We start from the raw sequence: 19,466 nt of genomic DNA, 5'->3' as shown, positions 1-19,466 counted from the left end.
GCGCAAGGGGAGAGCCAACTGTGTAACAGCCCCGACAACCAATTTTATCTGCAGCACCTGTGGAAAAGTCTGTCATTCTAGAATTGGCTTTTATGGCCACTCCAGGCGCTGCTTCACAAACCACTGACCACCTCCAGGTGCTTACCCATTGTCTCTCGAGACAAGGAGGCCAAAGAAGATGATTAGGAAGTTGTTCTTCAACACATGGATTTGTCTCCTGGATAGAGCATGGAGCTACAAAGCTTGGAAACATTTAAGAAAAAATTGTGTACTGCAATTGGGGCACTGTAATGCCATTATGGAGGGTTGGACTAGGATGGACCAAATGACCTGTTGCATCCATAATTGATTTGCGATCTTATGAATTCCAAAGTTATTTTTACATGCGCTGTACTACAGTATTATTTTTCTGGCTAACTGTAGCTCAATAAACCAAACCAAATTTTGAGCTACAAAATAAAGTTTAAAATTTTCACTACTATCAACTTTGGCAATAAGGACAGGCATTGTTTGCTAAAAATTACAATAAAAAACATGTTGTATGACAGGAAAAATACAGATTAATCCACGAGTAAGGAAACAAGTAAAAGGCTCTTCATTACAATTCTAAACTGCAAATTTCATTGTTGCTTATAGTACTGTTTTTAAACTACTGAAATCAAAATGTGCTGAAGCTTATTGCTTTTACTGGAAAGTACAAGTTTGGAGGTTGCTTTACTATGCGTAGCCAAGTGAAGCAGTTTACAACTCTCAAACAATTCAATTAAAAAAGACGTCACAAGAATGTGAAGTATATCATGGTTTTTGGCTAGATGCAACTATAAAAGTAATTGCAAAATTTGAATAGTAAACGCATTTCTCGATTGTTTCACTGTTAATAATTAAAATTTTTTGTAAAGAAATCAAGTTTTAAATGCATCAATAAGAGAGACTCCATTCTTTGATTCTCTACCATTTTCCTGGGTCTTATTTCCTATTTTCAAGATATTCTTCAGTTAACATTATAAATATGTTTTCTCTAAGCCCTCGCTCCTGAAAATTTAAAAAAATGTTTTTACCTTCCTAATCCCAAAAAGTAGTGTAACTTTTTCTAGCCCCACCTACAAAAAGATTGGCCAGTTCCTATACTGAAAGTCAGATTACTGAATTTCTGATCTCTGATTATCAATGTCACTTGCACTGCATGAGCATTAGAGCTAATGCAATAATCAATTTTAAGCCCTCCAGTGAGCTGTTAGCAAATTATTTAGAAATAAAAAGCTGACGCAAGAACTGATATGGAACACTGTAAATCATTGGCTCAATGCACAAACAAGTAGCCTGTTATACTTCTGGAAGTTTATCATGGGAGATAAGTACGTCAAAGAATCCAATAAATTGAGTGCATCCATTCAAGTTTGGATGTGCAGTAGGAGATGGCAATTTTCATGAAGTCAATCAATTAGGTTGTTCAAGTATAAAAACTTCAAAAGATTAAAAAAATCAAGGCAACACTTAGGAATTTTTTTTTAAAACATTCACTGGATGCAGATTTTATTTATTTAAAAAAGCAATAATATATGGCAACTTCTGAAAAAAAGATTCTATTCAGATTTTATGACCCTTACTGCAGTTCACATAATCTGGATTCACACTTTCAGTACAATACCAAATGCTGCAAAGTTGCAGGCATTGTATGTTAATATGACTTGAAACTCAGGCATATGTCTGTTTCACAGGTAAATATTACAAGGGACTCTGATACAAAAGCAAAATACTGCAGATGCTGGAAGGTTGTCGACCTGAAGCATCAACTCTGTTTCTCTTTCTCCACAGAGGCTGCCTGACCTGCTGAGTATTTCCAGCTTTTCTCTTTTTATCTGAGCAATTCTCATGATGTCTTGACTAACTTTTCTTTCTCCCTCAATCACTACTGTTGATCACTCACTAATGATCATTCATCCCATTGCTGTTATTGGGACCTCTGATTTGCACAAAATGATTGCCATATTTGTCTACTTAACAGCAATGCATTGCATGTGAAATGTTTTTTGGGTATTTGGTAGACAGGATAGGTATTATATTCTTTCTTCTTAGTTAAAAGAATTATCCAAACCACATTCACTGTGTCACTAGTCATATTAAAAATAATTCCTTCAATTTACTTGAAAGTTATTAGTAAAATATATTCCTGTAGTTTTCATACACAACTTCATAGTACCTCAGTAGATCTTGGGTAATCTTGTGGGTTTGGATATCATATGTTCAATAAAAAAATACCAGATTTCCTGAGGCATTGTTCAGTATCAGGACATGGATCTGCTATTTTATAACATGAGTATTATACTGTGCAACATGCAACATATATTACAGATGATCTTCTGTTGTATTGCTCACAGACCAAAGAAATGACGTTACTTCAGAAACTATTTTTTTCTTTCCTATTAAACCTTTGTCACTCCAGTCCTTGTTTTACAATCTCTCTCTCCCTCTGTATAACTATGATAAACATTTCCTTTTGTGATGTCTGCCTTACTCTCTTGGTTTTACTGCTTCACATTAACAGTAAGTTTTTTCCTCTGTGCCCCTGCGCCACGCCCCTGCCATTGCATCTCCTCGCTTTTGTTTCTCCAATACCTCTGTGGAGTTCTTACATGCTCTTTTACTGATATACTCAGTCTCTGCGCCTGATCTCTTATGTAAGATGCATGGCACACAGAAAGATTGGAGGCACCATATAACAGGCTGGAGACGAGTGCAGAGGTATTGTAACATAGGTCATTAAGAGAGACGATAGAAGAGAGTCAGATCAGAAGGAACGGAATAGCAGTTGGAGCACGTGCAGCCAGGAAATGAGCGAGGAAGACTTGCAAGGCTCGATGTGCTGGATAAAATGCTATTTTGGATGAATTGTTAAACAGAGGTAATTATTGAGAACAAGTAGAATCCTTTTCAAAAGGAGGAGGAGTTCTATAGGAATCTTGCCTACTGGTACAGTACAACTTCCATTTTTGTTTTTACGTAACATTTATGTCATAAACTGCACAGGTTGAAAACTGTAACCTGTCCAAAGCCAGCTAAAACAGGCATCATTTTATGTACTTACCTCAATGTGAGTGCATCAGTTGTGCCACTTTATTTACTTTACAATATCGTTGCTTAAATCAAGGTTGTAATGGAAATGCATTTTGACAATATGTGCAGTAGAAACAATGAGGATATCATGCCAGTTGGCGGCCACTATTGTCTAGGAGTAACAAAACTGACAACAGTTGTACATACTTTGAATTTTTTTTTATTACTTCCAAGTATTTCATGTAAATACTCATGTCTTATGTATTTATTGTAACTGATGAGATTTTAAAAAATTGACCAGGAATTTCACAACAGGTCATATATTACTCTTCTAAGATTTAATCGGCAGACTTGCATGGGAGTTATGGAAATATCTGTATTCAATCTAGCCTAAGTGAGGATGGATCTTACAGCTTCCTTTACAGAATGAGTGACCCTGTGTTGACTGCAGCTTAGAATAGCTCGCATGCACACTTCAGTAGAACTCCCCGTGGACTAAAAAAAGTACATTTTGCACACAGTATCTGTGGATTTAAGTACTAACAATGCACTTGAACCAGTAAACAAGAGCAGATGAAGCACAAAGAAGCTTTACTCAGAATCTCTTTCACCAACTGAAACAAAAATAACGTGTAACAATAGCATTGTAAGAAATGTTAAGGTTTTTTGACTGCACAATACTAATGGAGCCAATTCAAAACATTATATGGATTATGTGACCTCCAGTTTTTCTGCACCTTTCCCTCATGGCACCTTAGCTATAAGTTATTTCAGCTGTTGGAGCTGCACAACAGAAGTATTAAATATTTTTAAGTCAAAAGACTAATGAGAAATGGCACCATTCTTCAAACAATAGTGCCCTCACAACCCTTTCTATATTTATGATATCTTCCATTGACTACAGCAATAGGGTACAATGCTTACATTTGAATGCAGTGGTTATTCTTCAGATCAACATATCACTGGATAGAAGAATGGGCTCTTTTAAAGTGAACAGGAAATAACTGCCCCTTAATATCCTTTCTATTCTTGGATGCAGTCTCTACCCTTTAACAATAGCATAAGTCATGTCGTGGTTTTTTTGTTCGTTCATGGGATGTAAACGCTGCTGACAAGGACAGCATTTACTGCCCGTCCCTAATTGCCCTTGAGAAGGTAATGTTGAGCTACCTTCTTGAACAGCTGTGGTGCTGGTACACCCTCCAGTGTTGCTAGGTAGGGAGTACCAGGATTTTGAGCCAGTGACAGTGAAGGAAGAGTGATACATTTCCAAGGATGGTGTGTGGCTTAGAGGTGAACTTGCAGGTGATGGTGCTCCCATGCATCTGCTACCCTTGTCCTTCTAGGTGGGTTTGGAAGGTGCTGTCGAAGGAGCCTTGGTGAGTTGCTGCAGTGCATCTTGTATATGGTACACACTGCTGCCACTGTGCGTTGGTGGTGGAGGGAGTAAACGTTGAAGGTGGTGGATGGGGTGCTGATTAAGTGGACTTCCTTGTCCTGGATGGTGTTGAGCTTCCCGATTGTTGTTGGAGCTGCACATATCCAGGCAAAAGGGGAGAATTCCATCACACTCCTGACTTGTGCCCTGTAGATGGAGGACAGGCTTTGGGGAACCAGGAAGTGAATTACTCACCGAAGAACGCCCAGTCTCTGACTTGCTCTTGTATTTATATGGCTGGTCCAGTTCAGTTTTTGGTCAATGATGTTACGACAGATGTGGTAGGAGTGCACTGTCTTTCTCTGGTTGCACTTCCCCAGTTACCGATACAGCCAATTATATACTCAGAATATTTCAGAATAAAACCCACCAGCCAGATTTCTTTCATAAACAAAATTAACAATTTATTATAAAACAAGATGTGTTCAGTAAAGATGCAAAGCATTAACACAGATGTAAATATGCAAGTTCCCTTTTAACTGAGCCCAACGCGCGCGCACGCACGCACACACATGCAGGTTAAAGAAAAAAAAAGGTTTCCAATGCAGAGATCTCTTTACAGAAAAAGACAAAAAAAAACACTTTGACCAAATACTTGCTAATGTTTGAAGAAAAAGGATAAGATAGGGAATGATGTCAGTTGTTCCTTTTCTGGCGTCCCAAATATGCGTAGACAGCTGTCACTGGGATCTTTTTGGAGCAGTTCTCTTCAGGCAACATCGAGGATTAGTCCGGCAGGCTTTCCAGGAGAAATGCGGCATCAGGGGTTTCAGTCCACACACTCAATTCTCAGGGTTTCTCAGGGAGGTGGAGAAAGAATGGAACTGGTCTTCTCTCTTAGCAGGCTGATCCCCCAACTGACTCAAAACAATCCAAAACAAAATCAACTCTCGACTACCATAAATATTGACATGTCACTTCTGTGTAAGGAACTCCCCCTTGTCACCAAGGCTCCCGTTGTTTATTTAGCTTAGGACATGTAACATCCAGTAAGGGTTGTTTTTAAACAGAAAGTTCAAGTCCTTCCACTGACCTTTTAAAAAAAAGTACAGCTATGGAATCTCTTCAGTCCCAAATGAATCCATATCCACAATCTTCAAACACGAGTCCTCAAAACATTTTTAAAAATGGAAGTACTTTCATAACATTGGTAACCTGCAGGATGTTGATGTTGGGGATTTGGTGAAGATGCACATCAAGGGGTGGTGGTTAGATTCTCTCTTGTTGGACTTGGTCAATGCCTGGCACTCAAGTGTTGCGAATGTTCCTTGCCACTTATCAGTCCAAACCTGAATGTTGTCCAGGTCTTGATGCACGCGAGCATGGACTGCTTCAGTATCTGAGAAGTTGCAAATGGCACCAGTGAAATCATCAGCGAACATCCCAACTTCTGACTTCATGATGGAAGAAAGGTCTTTGATGAAGCAGCTGAAGATTGTTGGGCCCAGGACACTACCCTGAGGAACCCCTGCAGGGAAGTCCTGGGGCTGAGATGATTGGTCTCTAACAACCACAACCATCTTCCTTTGCGCTAGGTATGACTCCAGCCAGCGGAGGGTTTTCCCCCTGATTCCCATTGACCTCAGTTTTGCTAGGGCTCCTTGATGCCATACTCGGTCAAATGCTGCCTTGATGTCAAGGGCGGTCACTCTCACCTCACCTCTTGAGCTCAGCTCTTTTGTCCATGTTTGAACCAAGGCTGTAATGAGGTCAGGAGCTGAGTGGCCCTGGCGGAACCCAAACTGAACGTCACTGAGCAGGTTATTGCTAAGCAAGTGCCGCTTGATGGCACTGTTGATGATACCTTCCATCACTTTACTGATGATTGAGAGTAGGCTGATGGGGCTGTAATTGGCCGGGTTGGACTTGTCCTGCTTTTTGCGCACAGGATATACTTGGGCAATTTTCCACATTGCAGGGTAGATGTGAGTGTTGTAGCTGTACTGGAACAGCTTAGCTAGGGGCGCGGCACGTTCTGGAGCACAGGTCTTCAGTACTATTGCCGGAATATTGTCAGGACCCATAGCTTTTGCAGTATCCAGTGCCTTCAGTCGTTTCTTGATATCACGCGGAGTGAATCAAATTGGCTGAAGTCTGGCATGTGTGATGCTGGGGACTTCAGGAGGAGGCCGAGATGGATCATCAACTCGGCACTTCTGGCCATGTTGGCCACATTATTCCAAGGGGATTGGAGTACAGGGATAAAGAAGTCTTTCTACAATTGTACAGGGCTTTGTTGAGACCACATCTGGAATACTATATGCAATTTTGGTCTCCATATTTAAGGAAGGATGTACCTGCATTGGATGTGGTAGAGCAAAGTTTCACTAGGTTTGTTCCTGGGATGAGAGGGTTGTCCTATGATGAGAGGCTGAGTAAATTGGGCCTATATTCTCTGGAGCTTAAAAGAATGAGAGGCAACTTCAATCAAGCATACAAGATTCTGAGGGGGCTTGACAGGGTATACGCAGAGAGATTGCTTCCACTGGTCAGGGAATCTAAAACACGTGGGCACAATCGCAGGATAAGGGGCCGATCATTTAGCACTGAGATGAGGAGAAATTATTTCACTCAAAGGATTATGAATTTTTGGAATTCTCTACCCCAGAGGATTGTGGATGCTCCATCGTTGAATACATTTAAGGCTGGGATAGACAGATTTTTGGTCTCTCAGGGAATCAAGGGATCTGGGGAGCAGATGGGAAAGTGGAGTTGAAGCTCACGATCAAACACAATCATATTGAATGGCGGAGCAGACTTGATTGGCCAAATGGACCACTCCAGCTCCTATTTCTTGTGCTTTTGTCTTCAAAACAGCACACTTCTCCAGAACCTTTGCAGCTCTGCTCACAAGCTTGATGGTGTGGATCCACCAGTACTACCTTTATCCGAGCCCTTCAGTGACAACCCTGTGCACTGCATGGCCACGTCTGCTTAATCAGTCACTCCAAGTAACAGAAACCACTCCTAGATCCAGCCGTCACTTTCTTCAGCCTGCCTGTACTGCACCTCCTGCCATCTGAGCTCCAATAGCTCTGTTTCTTTTAATCTATTTCCAACCAGTTTCAGTTTTCTCAGAAACCTTAAGATTTTGTTTGCATCAGTTAGCACAGTCTGTCCTAGTACCTCATAATGTCTCAAAAAAGAAACAAGCTTTGCAACCAGGGTCAGTGCACCTAACAGAACATTTGACAAGTCATCTGTTCAGACAACAGCCCGCACACGCTTCCCCACGGCTCCCGCAGACAAATCATAGAATGGTTATAGCACCAAAGGAGGCCATTCAGCCAGTCGTGTCTGTGCCATCTCTCTGCAAGAGCAACTCAGCTAATCCCATTCCCCAGCCCTTTCCCTGGAGCTCTTCAAATGTTTTCCCTTTTGAAAGCCATGATTGAATCTGTCTTGACCACACTCAGTCAGTACATTCCAGATTCTAAACACACATTGTGCAACGCACCAAGGCTCCTTACACAGCATCTTCCAAACCTGCGACCTAGAAGAACAAGGGCAGCAGATGCATGGGAACACCACCACCTGCAAGTTCCCCTCCAAGCCACACACCATCCGCACTTGGAACTATATCGCCATTCCTTCACTGTCGCTGAGTCAAAATCCTGGAACTCCCTTCCTAACAGCACTGCGGGTGTACCTACCCCACATGGACTGCAGCAGTTCAAGAAGGCAGCTCACCACTACCTTCTCAAGGGCAATTAGAGATGGTCAATAATTGCTGTTCTAGCCAGCGATGCCCACATCCCATGAACGAATAAAAAAAAGTATTTCTTCATGTTGCCATTGATTCTTTTGCCAATCATCTTAACTAGATGAAATGAGAAAAAAAACTTTTTTAACTCAGCAAGTGGTTACCATCTGGAATGCCGCCTGATTATGTGGTGGAGACACGTTCAGGAAAACTTTCCAGATCGGTATGTTTCTGACCCAACGAGAAAGAAGGCATTGTTAGATCTGGTTCTGGGAAATGAGGTGGAACGGATCAAGTGTCAGTAAGGGAATATTTATTTCTTTTGCCAACCACCTTAAAACGCCGATCTCTGGTTCCAGAAATGGGAACAGTTTCTCCCGAACTACTTTGTCCAGACCCTTCATGATTTTGAATATCTCTATCAAATCTCCTCTCAACCTTCTCTAAGGAGAGCAGCCCCAGCTTCTCCAATCTATCTGCACAACTGAAGTCCTTCCTCCCTGGAACCATTCTCAGGAATCCTTTTTGCACCCTCTCTAATGCCTTCACATCCTTTCTAAAGTGTGGTGCCCAGAATTGGACACAATACTCTCGTTGAGACCGAACAGAGATGAGGAGAAATTACTTCTCGCAAAGGGTCGTGAATCTGTGGAATTCACTACCCCGGAGTGCAGTGGATGGTGGAACATTGGAAAAATGTAAAGGAGGAGATAGGCAGATTTTTAATTAGAAATGGGTTGAAAGGTTCTGGAGAACGGGCAGGAAAGTGGAGTTGAGGCCGAGATGGGATCAGCCATGATCATATTGAATGGCGGAGCAGGCTCGAGGGGCTGAATTGCCTACTCCTGCTCCTAGTTCTTATGAATCTGCATTTTATAAAAGTTCACCAGAACTTCCTTGCTTTTGAGCTCTACTGCCCTATATTTATAAAGCTCATGATCCCATATGCCTTATTAACCATTTTCTTATCCTGCTTTGCCACCATCAACAATTTGCACACATGTACCCCCCAGGTCCCTTTGCTCCTATACCCCCTTTAGAATTGTATCCTTTATTTAATATTGCTTCTCCTTGTTCTTCCTACCAACATATATCACTTTACACTTCTCCGTATTAAATTTCACCTGCCGCATGTCCACCCATTCCACCAGCCTGCCTATGTCCTCTTGAAGTTTATCACTATCCCCCTCACAGCTCACAATACCTCCAAGTCTTGTGTCATCCGCAAATTGTGAAATTGTGCCCTGCATATCCAAGTCTAGGTCATTAAGATAGATCAAGAAAAGTAGTGGCCCTAGTAACAACTCTCTGGGGAATACCAGTGTTTATCTTCCAGTCCGAAAAACCGTTCACCACTACTTTCTGTTTCCTGCCACTTAGTCAATTTCATAGATTACAACCACAACAATTTATATTCATACAGCACCTTAAATGTAATAGAATATCCCAAGACACTCCACAGGAGCATAGTGAAAAAAATATGACACCATGTCATATAAGGAGATGACCAAAAGCTTGGTCAAAGAGGTAGACTTTAAGGAGTGTCTTACAGGAGGAAAGCGAGGTACAGGCGCGAAGAGGTTCTAACGAGGGTATCCCAGCACTTAGGGACTAGGAAACTGAAGACATGACCACCAATTGTGAAGTAATTAAAATCAGGGATGCTCAAGAGGTCAGAATTAGAACAGTACAGATATCTCGGAGGGTTCTGGGGCTGTAGGGGATTACTGAGATAAGGAAAGACGAGGCCATGGAGGGGTTTGAAAACAAGGATGAGAATTTTAAAATCAATATGTTTCTTGACCTAGACCCAATGTAGGTCAGCGAGCACGAGGTGTTAGATGAACGCGACTTGGTCGAAGTTAAGACATGGACAGCAGAATTTTGGATGACCTCAAGTTTAGAGGGTAGAATGTGGGAGACCAGCCAGGAGTTTGTGGGAATAGTCAAGTCAAGAAGTAACAAAGGCATGAATGAGGGTTTCAGCAACATATCAGCTGAGATGAGATGAAGTTGGGTGATGTTATGGAGGTGAAAATAGGCAATCTTAGTGATGGCGCAAAATTGAAATCAGAAACTCATCTCGGGGGTAGATGTGACGCCAAGGTTGCAAACAGACTGGCTTAATCTTTGACTGTTGCCAGGGAGAGGGATGGAGCGAGCAGCAGGAGAACTGAGTTTGTAGCGGGAACCAAAAACAGTGGCTCCAGTCTTTCCAATATTTAACTGGAGGAAATTTCTGCTCATCCAGTACTGGATTTTGGATAAGCAGTCTGATAGTTTAGCAATAGTGCAACAGTCAAGAGAGATAGTGGTGAGGTAGAGCTAGGTGTTGTCAGTGTATATGTGAAAACTAAACTAAAAATAAAGTGCTGGAAATACACAGCAGGTCTGGCAGCATCTGTGGAGAGAGAAAGAGAGTTAATGTGTCAGGTCTGTGACCTTTCATCAGAACTCAAAACAAATGTGGCTTTCGGATGTGGAGGGGCAGCATGTAGATGAGAAATAAGAGGTTGCCAAGGAGAGATTCTTGGGGGACACCAGATATAACAATGTGGGAGCAGGAAGAGAAGCCATTGCAAGTGATTCTCTAGCTATGATCACATAGGTAAGAATGGAACCAGGTGAGAGCAGTCCCACCAAGCTGGATGACAGTGAAGAGGTGTTGAAGGAGGATGGTGTGGTCAACCATGTCAAAGGCTGCAGACAGGTCGAGAAGGGAAAGTGTACCTTCGGCACAGTTACAATACATAGATTGCACAGAATATACAGCATCAAAACAGGCCACTCAGCCTAATCAGTCCATGCTGCCATTTATGCTTCATTTGAGCCTCCTTCCATCTATCCTCATCTAAATTTGACATCGTAACCCTCTATTCCCTTCTCCCTCATACGTTTGTCTAGCTTCCCCTTAAATGCATCCATACTATTTGCTTCAACCACTCCCTATGATAGCGAATTCCACATTCTCACAATTCTTTGGGTAAAGAAGTTTCTTCTGAATTCCCTGGTGACTACCTTATGTTGATGGCCCTTGGTTTGCCCTTCCCTGCAAGTGGAAACATTCTCTCTGTATCCAAGCTAACAAAACCTTTCAATATTTTAAAGATCACTATTTGGTCACCCCTTAGCCATCTTTTTTCAAGAGAAAAGAGACCCAGCCTGTTCATCATTTCCTGATACGTGTCCCCATGCATTTCTGGTATCATCCTTGTAAACTTTCCCTGCATCCTCTCCAGTGCCTCTATATCCCTTTTATAATACGGCGACCAGAACTACACACAGTACTCTAAATGTGGTCTAACTAAGGATCAATACAGGTTTAGCATCACCACCTACCTGCCTGGTCCTCCTTGACTATCTGGCAGTTACCCATTCCCTCCCTACCTGCACAGCCTTAAGCTGTGGGTTGACCACTTCTGGAAATGTGCTTTCCACAAAACTCTCAGCCTCATGGATGTATCAAAGTGATGCCAGCTGCAACTCAAGCACATAAACCTGGAGCTCAAGTTGGTGGCGAAACCGCTTCCGCCTATCCCGGGGATCCATCCATTTTACGGGTCCCCGGGCTTTAATTGTCCCGAGGTGGGATTTCCACCCGCTTGAGGGAGGAACTCCCGCCTCAGTGAGCTGCCGGCCAATCAGTGGGCCAGCAGCGCCACCGGAAGCGGTGGCCACTTCTGGGACTGCAGCCCAGCCAACAACATGGAGCCAGGAGTGAAGACAAGTTGGGCATGCCTCACCGGGGGAATCGGTTGTGCCTTGGGTTGGGAGGCGGGGCGGCCCTCAATCGGGCACCCTGTGCCCAACTGCCATGGCACCCTCCTGCAGTGCGGAAAGGCCGGCAGCTATCGCTGGCCGGTCTTTCACATCCCCAGCATGCCCGCTTGCCACGGGTAAAATACCAGTGGAGGCGGGCGAAGGCCATTAAGTGGCCACTTAAGAGCCTTGATTGGCCATGGGTGGATGGGCCGTTCTCCCACCGCAACCACACACCCCCAACCCACCGTAAAAGATGGCCGGAGGCGGGATGGGAAGGCCTTCCAGAGCCTCCCGCTCAATTTTATGCCGCCCCCACGCCACCATCCGACCCGCTGGGTGGCGTAAAATTCAGCCCATAGCTGTCCAGGACATAAGAAGCATCCTAGAGTTCTCACATGGCACTCCATGAGACCCAAGGTGCCCTACCAAGCATGTATTTATTGGACTATTAAGTGACTTAACAGAAACAAACTTAAGACTTCAATAAAAACTCACCAGGTACTCGCCAATCAGTGCTCTCCTTGTGCTGATGTCACTTTAATTTATAGGGAGATTAACTTAAATGTTTTTACTCAACTCCTTTTATCTATATAGATTTTAGTTTACTGAAAATTAAAAGAACCCTTTAGTGTTACTTTCAATTGTTATTTTAATTTTAACTTTATCCCACTATACCTGATTAAATAATTGAACACTGTAAGTACATGATAAATTATCAAATTGGCTTTAGTTTTCATACTAATTAATCTAGTCTTATTTTATAGTTGATTAATTTACATTAAATTAAAAGTTTACCAGAACACTCATCCCACCTGACTCCTTGTGCTGTGATGTTACTTTGTGATTTATCTTCGCTGCGTTCTCAGGCCACCGCTGCTCCCGCTGTGTTCCAGCGGAGGAAATATGGATAACTTGCCCCTCTCTAGTCCAGTTAATCCTGGTTTGGATCACCTCATTGAACACAGACCAGGAAGCTTCGTTGTGACCGTAGAAAGCAGTGCATACATTCTGCGAGCAATTAGTCCAGTAAAATCGCATCTGTACGGGATGCTTCACTCTTGTAATATATACAGAGTAATTCCAGATATGTCAGATTCAAATAGAAGGATGCAAGTTGAGCAGCAAATCTAGCGTGTTGATAAAAGTTCATATCTTGCACAAGTCAGAAATTGTAACAATTACTGGTTACATCATTGCCTCAATGAGGAACCACGGTTAAATGAAACTTCAAATATTTCAAGTAATGCTTCTGTTAAATTTCTCGTAACAGAAATTTTGGATAATGTTAACACATGCTGTCACGTAATTACTTACCGTTTTAATCAGAAAACAATACTGCAGGGCGGTCTAAATCTACATCATCAGAGTTTAGTATTCTTAACTAGAAGACTTGAGTTTAAGCCCAAAGACCTTTGCATTTGTACTTAAGCTACCCCAAGACTCAGAAGAGTTATGTGAAGAGGAGTTATGTGAAGAGGAGTTATGTGATGAGCAACTCTGCCTTCAAAAAAGCTTCTTAATGCTGACTGTAGAGATTAAACTATCAAGGCCTTTGGATCAAAAAAGGAAAGCAAGTTACAGCTGAGTAGAACAACATGTATTACCCAACACAATATTTAATTTCAGACTATCTTTAAAAAAAATTATGGCTCATTCTTGGAACAGTCGGTCAGACCACAAAACAATCGGTTGGCAAAATACTAAAGTAATTCAATACACAAAGAACACGATCACAACCTAAAATATGTCTTAAAAATTAATGCAAAAACATGGACTATTTTAAGATGCAAAATCACTGCACTTGCAAGAATTGTAGTATTGTAAATTATCACAATTCTAATTTCCAATTTCTCTTTAACGTTTTATACTTAGACTCACTTTGCAAAGTTTAGTCATTGCTCAGTAGGAAGCAATTCATTAGGCCATTTCACTCCTGCATTTTTTTTAAACTAGTAAATGTAGCAACAATAAGTATCACTGTCAGAAAAAGTGTCCCATAATTCCTATGTCTTAAAATTTTTAATAAAAAACGTCCATCTGTATGTTACTTACTGATATGCCTGGGAAATCTGTTTAGCAATTTTATATGCTGTTGGATCTCTGTCTAAGGCAAACACCGAGATGTCAGAAGCTTGGGAAAGGATCATTTTTGTATGGCCTCCAGCTCCAAATGTCATATCTAAAAATATCTGAAAAAATGGCAGAAATGTCATTAGAGTGAGAAACATTTTCAAATAAAAAATATCCCATTGTACTATTTTCCCAACACACAGGAATCCCAAAATGACACCTAGTTGAAAATATATATACTTTTTTTTAAATTGTATATCCGAGCTACGAGTAGATGGGAGTTATTTATCAAAGCTTTAAACTAGTAAATAGCTCCTTCAGACAGTGCAGGGTATGCTTTCCACTTCCTATCCAGTCAGGTAACAAAAATATGAATCAACAACCTGTTGAGAAAGTTTGGGAACTTCCACAAAACATCATGAAACATCTGCTTTTGACCAGAGATGCAAGAACTGCGAGTTATATGGAGTTCTAGTTTAGCCGAAATAAAGGGTCAACTGGTCTGTTATTTTATGTATATATCAGAGGGCTGCAGTTCATGCTGGACCTTGTGTAATATGTCTGCCATGAAGATGACTATATATCCAGAGGCAAGCTATGTCAGTCATTTCATGCACAAGTTTAACTTTCAGTGCAACAACTCGCAGGAGATGGGGCCTTAGCTATGGAAGCTGACTTCTGCAGTGAGCATGAACAAGCAGTATTGGGTGAAAACAATAATTTGAAAATAGCAATGTCACCTCCCCACCATGCTGCTATCCCTCCTCCCTCCCTCCACCACCCACACCACAAAAAAATATGTGGGAGCAAGAGTATTCTGGTTTGTAAGGGAAGAAATTAGTTAATAGAAAAGGACAATAAATATTCACTCCATGTGAGAAAAAAATCTATGCAGCTATCAGCATCGACTCTACAATAAATATGATGCTCTAAATGTGACCACCACAAACTAAAGGCATTATTATACCTTAAACATGGTTTCATTAAACAATGTAATACAGATACATAGTTTGATAATTAATATGCTGTAATTTATGTCCACAGGGACTGATGCAGTTTGATATTTTCCAGACCATCACTTTTATGGACTTTTTAAGGAAAGGAACTTTGAAAATCTTTACTAATTTGCAGTGTTGCATGAATGAACCAGATCAGCGAACTCTTCTCCCGTTTACTACACCTTATAGAATAAATTAATGGTTTTTTCACATCTAAAATTGCAAAAACAAGCGTTTTTGCAAAAGGAAAGGCTTGGTGCTCCTTTGTGGCCCAGTCGGTAAACACAAAATGCAGTGTGGTGCTGATCCACGGAAATCAAGATTGTCGCAGGATTCATTACTGATCTGTGTTGAGTTAGTTTATCTCAATCAGGACACTCCTGCTCCTCCTACAAGAAAAGTAAAAAAAAAAGCAGACAGTAACTCATCAATTTGGACCTCTTCTGACCTTGGTTCCTCCTCCGGCTAGCTTTATTTGGTGGGAAAGCCACAATGGCTTCCCTGCTCAGGCCACCAATTAAAACTGCAGTTGAGGACCAATGACATAATCAGATCCAGACATGCATATTTAACGTCGCTGCTGGCTTGAGGCAGGTTTTGTTCCCACCTGCTCAGTAGAGCGGTTAAAATAGAAGACAGCAGGAACAGGACAGGATATCACTAGGTAAGTCTCCAGCCAACTTAAGTGACTGCCTGGCTGTAGGTATGGTTAAAATTGCCCTTGGCGCGTCACCCCAGTCAGTGAAGGGCAGTGGGGGTGGTGATGAAAATGGATAAAGGAGCAAAACTTGAAAAAATATTATATAGAACTGGATTCATTTTAAAAGTGCTTTGAGTAAAACTGCCAACCAAGTTAATACAGTAGCAAAAACATTAAAAATTGCACATTGTTCCTCTGTAAAAATTAACCACAAAAGATTCAATCAAAAAGCGACGGTTTTAGCATGAACAACTCAGCACACCATTGATGTTTATTTTATCTAATGAAGTAAGAGAGCGAGTGAGAGTACATCGAAAAAAAGTCAGTAAAAGATGACGACAAGTGCTGAATGAGACTGTTGTAACACTTCAGAAAATAAGCATTGCCTTCAAAAGACGTGGTCATCCAGGGAGTTTTCTACCCTTAAAAATGAAAAAGGATCTAAAAAATAAATGTCACACAGTGTGGTTTGTTTCTAACATGTGTCTCCCAATTCAGAAGCTCAACCCAGAAACCAGAGGAGTGACTATAGCCTAAAGATGCTTTTTTAAAATTCATTGACAGGATGTGGGCACTGCTGGTAAGGCCAGCATTTATTGGTCTCCTCAATTGCCCTTGAGGTGGTGGGGGTGGGGGTGGTGGTGAGCCATCTTCCTGAGTACAACTGAGTGGCTTGCAAGGCCACTTCAGAGGGCAGTTAAGAGTCATTGTTGAGAGTCTGGAACCAAGCCGGGTAAGAATGGCAGATTTCTTTGCCTCGCTGCACCCCTGTCAAGCTGTTCCAGTACAGCTACAACACTGGCAACTACCCGAAAATTGCCCAGGTATGTCCTGTCCACAAAAAGGACAAATCCAATCCAGCCAATTACTGCCGCAGTTTACTCTCGGTCATCAGCAAAGAGATGGAAGGTGTCATCGACAGTGCTATCGAGTGGCACTTTAACAGCAATAACCTGCTCACAGATGCTCAGTTTGGGTTCTGCCAGGTTCACTCGATTCCTGACCTCATTACAGCCTCGGTCCAAACACGGACAAAAGAGATGAATTCAAGGGTGAGGTGGGAGTTCTTTTGGGCCTCCTTATCTCGAGAGACAATGGATACGCGCCTGGAGGTGGTCAGTGGTTTGTGAAGCAGCGCCTGGAGTGGCTATAAAGGCCAATTCTGGAGTGACAGGCTCTTCCACAGGTGCTGCAGAGAAATTTGTTTGTCGGGGCTGTTGCACAGTTGGCTCTCCCCTTGCGCCTCTGTCTTTTTTCCTGCCAACTACTAAGTCTCTTCGACTCGCCACAATTTAGCCCTGTCTTTATGGCTGCCCGCCAGCTCTGGCGAATGCTGGCAACTGACTCCCACGACTTGTGATCAATGTCACACGATTTCATGTCGCGTTTGCAGACGTCTTTATAGCGGAGACATGGACGGCCGGTGGGTCTGATACCAGTGGCGAGCTCGCTGTACAATGTGTCTTTGGGGATCCTGCCATCTTCCATGCGGCTCACATGGCCAAGCCATCTCAAGCGCCGCTGACTCAGTAGTGTGTACAAGCTGGGGATGTTGGCCGCCTCGAGGACTTCTGTGTTGGAGATACGGTCCTGCCACCTGATGCCAAGTATTCTCCGAAGGCAGCGAAGATGGAATGAATTGAGACGTCGCTCTTGGCTGGCATACGTTGTCCAGGCCTCGCTGCCGTAGAGCAAGGTACTGAGGACACAGGCCTGATACACTCGGACTTTTGTGTTCCGTGTCAGTGCGCCATTTTCCCACACTCTCTTGGCCAGTCTGGACATAGCAGTGGAAGCCTTACCCATGCGCATGTTGATTTCTGCATCTAGAGACAGGTTACTGGTGATAGTTGAGCCTAGGTAGGTGAACTCTTGAACCACTTCCAGAGCGTGGTCGCCAATATTGATGGATGGAGCATTTCTGACGTCCTGCCCCATGATGTTCGTTTTCTTGAGGCTGATGGTTAGGCCAAATTCATTGCAGGCAGACGCAAACCTGTCGATGAGACTCTGCAGGCACTCTTCAGTGTGAGATGTTAAAGCAGCATCGTCAGCAAGGAGGAGTTCTCTGATGAGGACTTTCCGTACTTTGGACTTCGCTCTTAGACGGGCAAGGTTGAACAACCTGCCCCCTGATCTTGTGTGGAGGAAAATTCCTTCTTCAGAAGATTTGAACGCATGTGAAAGCAGCAGGGAGAAGAAAATCCCAAAAAGTGTGGGTGCGAGAACACAGCCCTGTTTCACACCACTCAGGATAGGAAAGGGCTCTGATGAGGAGCCACCATGTTGAATTGTGCCTTTCATATTGTCATGGAATGAGGTGATGATACTTAGTAGCTTTGGTGGACATCCGATCTTTTCTAGTAGTCTGAAGAGACCACGTCTGCTGACGAGGTCAAAGGCTTTGGTGAGATCAATGAAAGCAATGTAGAGGGGCATCTGTTGTTCACGGCATTTCTCCTGTATCTGACGAAGGGAGAACAGCATGTCAATGGTCGATCTCTCTGCACGGATATCAAGGCAGCATTTGACTGAGAGCAGCATCAAGGAGCCCTAGCCAAACTGAAGTCAATGGGAATCAGGGGGAAAACTCTCCAATGCTTGGAGTCATATCTAGCACAAAGAAGATGGTTGTAATTGTTGGACATCAATCATCTCAGTCCCATGACATCACGGCAGGAGTTCCTCAGGGCAGTCCCCTAGGCCCAACCATCTTCAGTTGCTTCATCAATGACCTTCCCTCCATCATAAGGGCAGAAGTGGGGATGTTCATTGATGATTGTAAGAAGTTCAGTACCATTTACAACCACTCAGATACTGAAGCAGTCCGAGTCCGTATGCAGCAAGACCTGGACAACATTCAGGCTTGGGCTGATAAGTGGCAAGTAGAATCTGTGCCAAAAAGTGCCAGGCGATGACGATCTCCAACGAGAGAATTTAACCATCTCCCCTTGACATTAAATGGTATTACCATCGCCGAGTCCCACATTATAACATCCTGGGTGTTACCACTGACCAAAGCTGAACTAGAGAAGCCACATAAATACTGTGGGTATAACAGCAGTACAGAGGCTGGGAATTCTCCAGCGAGTAACCCACCTCCTGACTCCCCAAAGCCTATCCACCATCAAGGCACAAGTCAGGAGTGTGATGGAATACTCTCCACTTTCCTGGATAAGTGTGACTCCAACAACACTCAGGAACTTCGATACCATCCAAGACAAAGCAGCCTTGCTTGATCGGCACCCCATCCACCGACTCACAGTAGCAGCAGTGTGTACCATCTACAAGATGCACTGCAGCAACTTCCCAAGGCTCCTTTGATAGCATGTTCTAAATCCGTGACTTCTTCCACCTAGTAGACACGTGGCACCACCACCATTTGCAAGTTCCCCTCCAAGCCACACAGCATCCAGACTTTGGAAATATATCACCATTACTTCACTGTTGATCGATCAAAATCCTAGAACTCCTTCCCCAACATCACTGTGTGTACCTGCACCAGATGGACTGCAACGATTCCAGAAGGCAGTTCAGCACCATCTTCTCGAGGACAATTAGGGATGGGCAACAGATGCTGGCTTTACCATCAACACCCACATCCCATGAAGGAAAAAAAATACATTAAGAGTAAGAGGATAACTAAGGTAAGAATAGGGTCCATAAAAGACCAAAAAGGTAACCTATGTGTCGGGGTGGAAGATGTTGGTATGGTTCTTAATGAATACTTTGAGTCTGTCT

General features: G+C 42.8%; 1 protein-coding gene across 1 annotated transcript in view; it reads right to left on the bottom strand.

The window, feature by feature from the left end:
- The window catches only part of mettl15 (methyltransferase 15, mitochondrial 12S rRNA N4-cytidine), a 113,565-nt gene that overhangs the window by 52,339 nt on the left and 41,760 nt on the right, over window positions 1-19,466 (bottom strand). Inside the window, exon 2 of the mRNA XM_068046485.1 lies at window positions 14,010-14,146. Coding sequence (XP_067902586.1) covers window positions 14,010-14,146 — 137 coding nt within the window. The remainder of the gene's footprint in view (window positions 1-14,009; window positions 14,147-19,466) is intronic.

This window comes from Heterodontus francisci, chromosome 14 (assembly GCF_036365525.1).
Source record: "Heterodontus francisci isolate sHetFra1 chromosome 14, sHetFra1.hap1, whole genome shotgun sequence".
NCBI lineage: Eukaryota > Metazoa > Chordata > Chondrichthyes > Heterodontiformes > Heterodontidae > Heterodontus > Heterodontus francisci.
The sequence above is the reverse complement of the archived record's forward strand: the minus strand, read 5'-3'. Positions and strand labels throughout refer to the sequence as shown.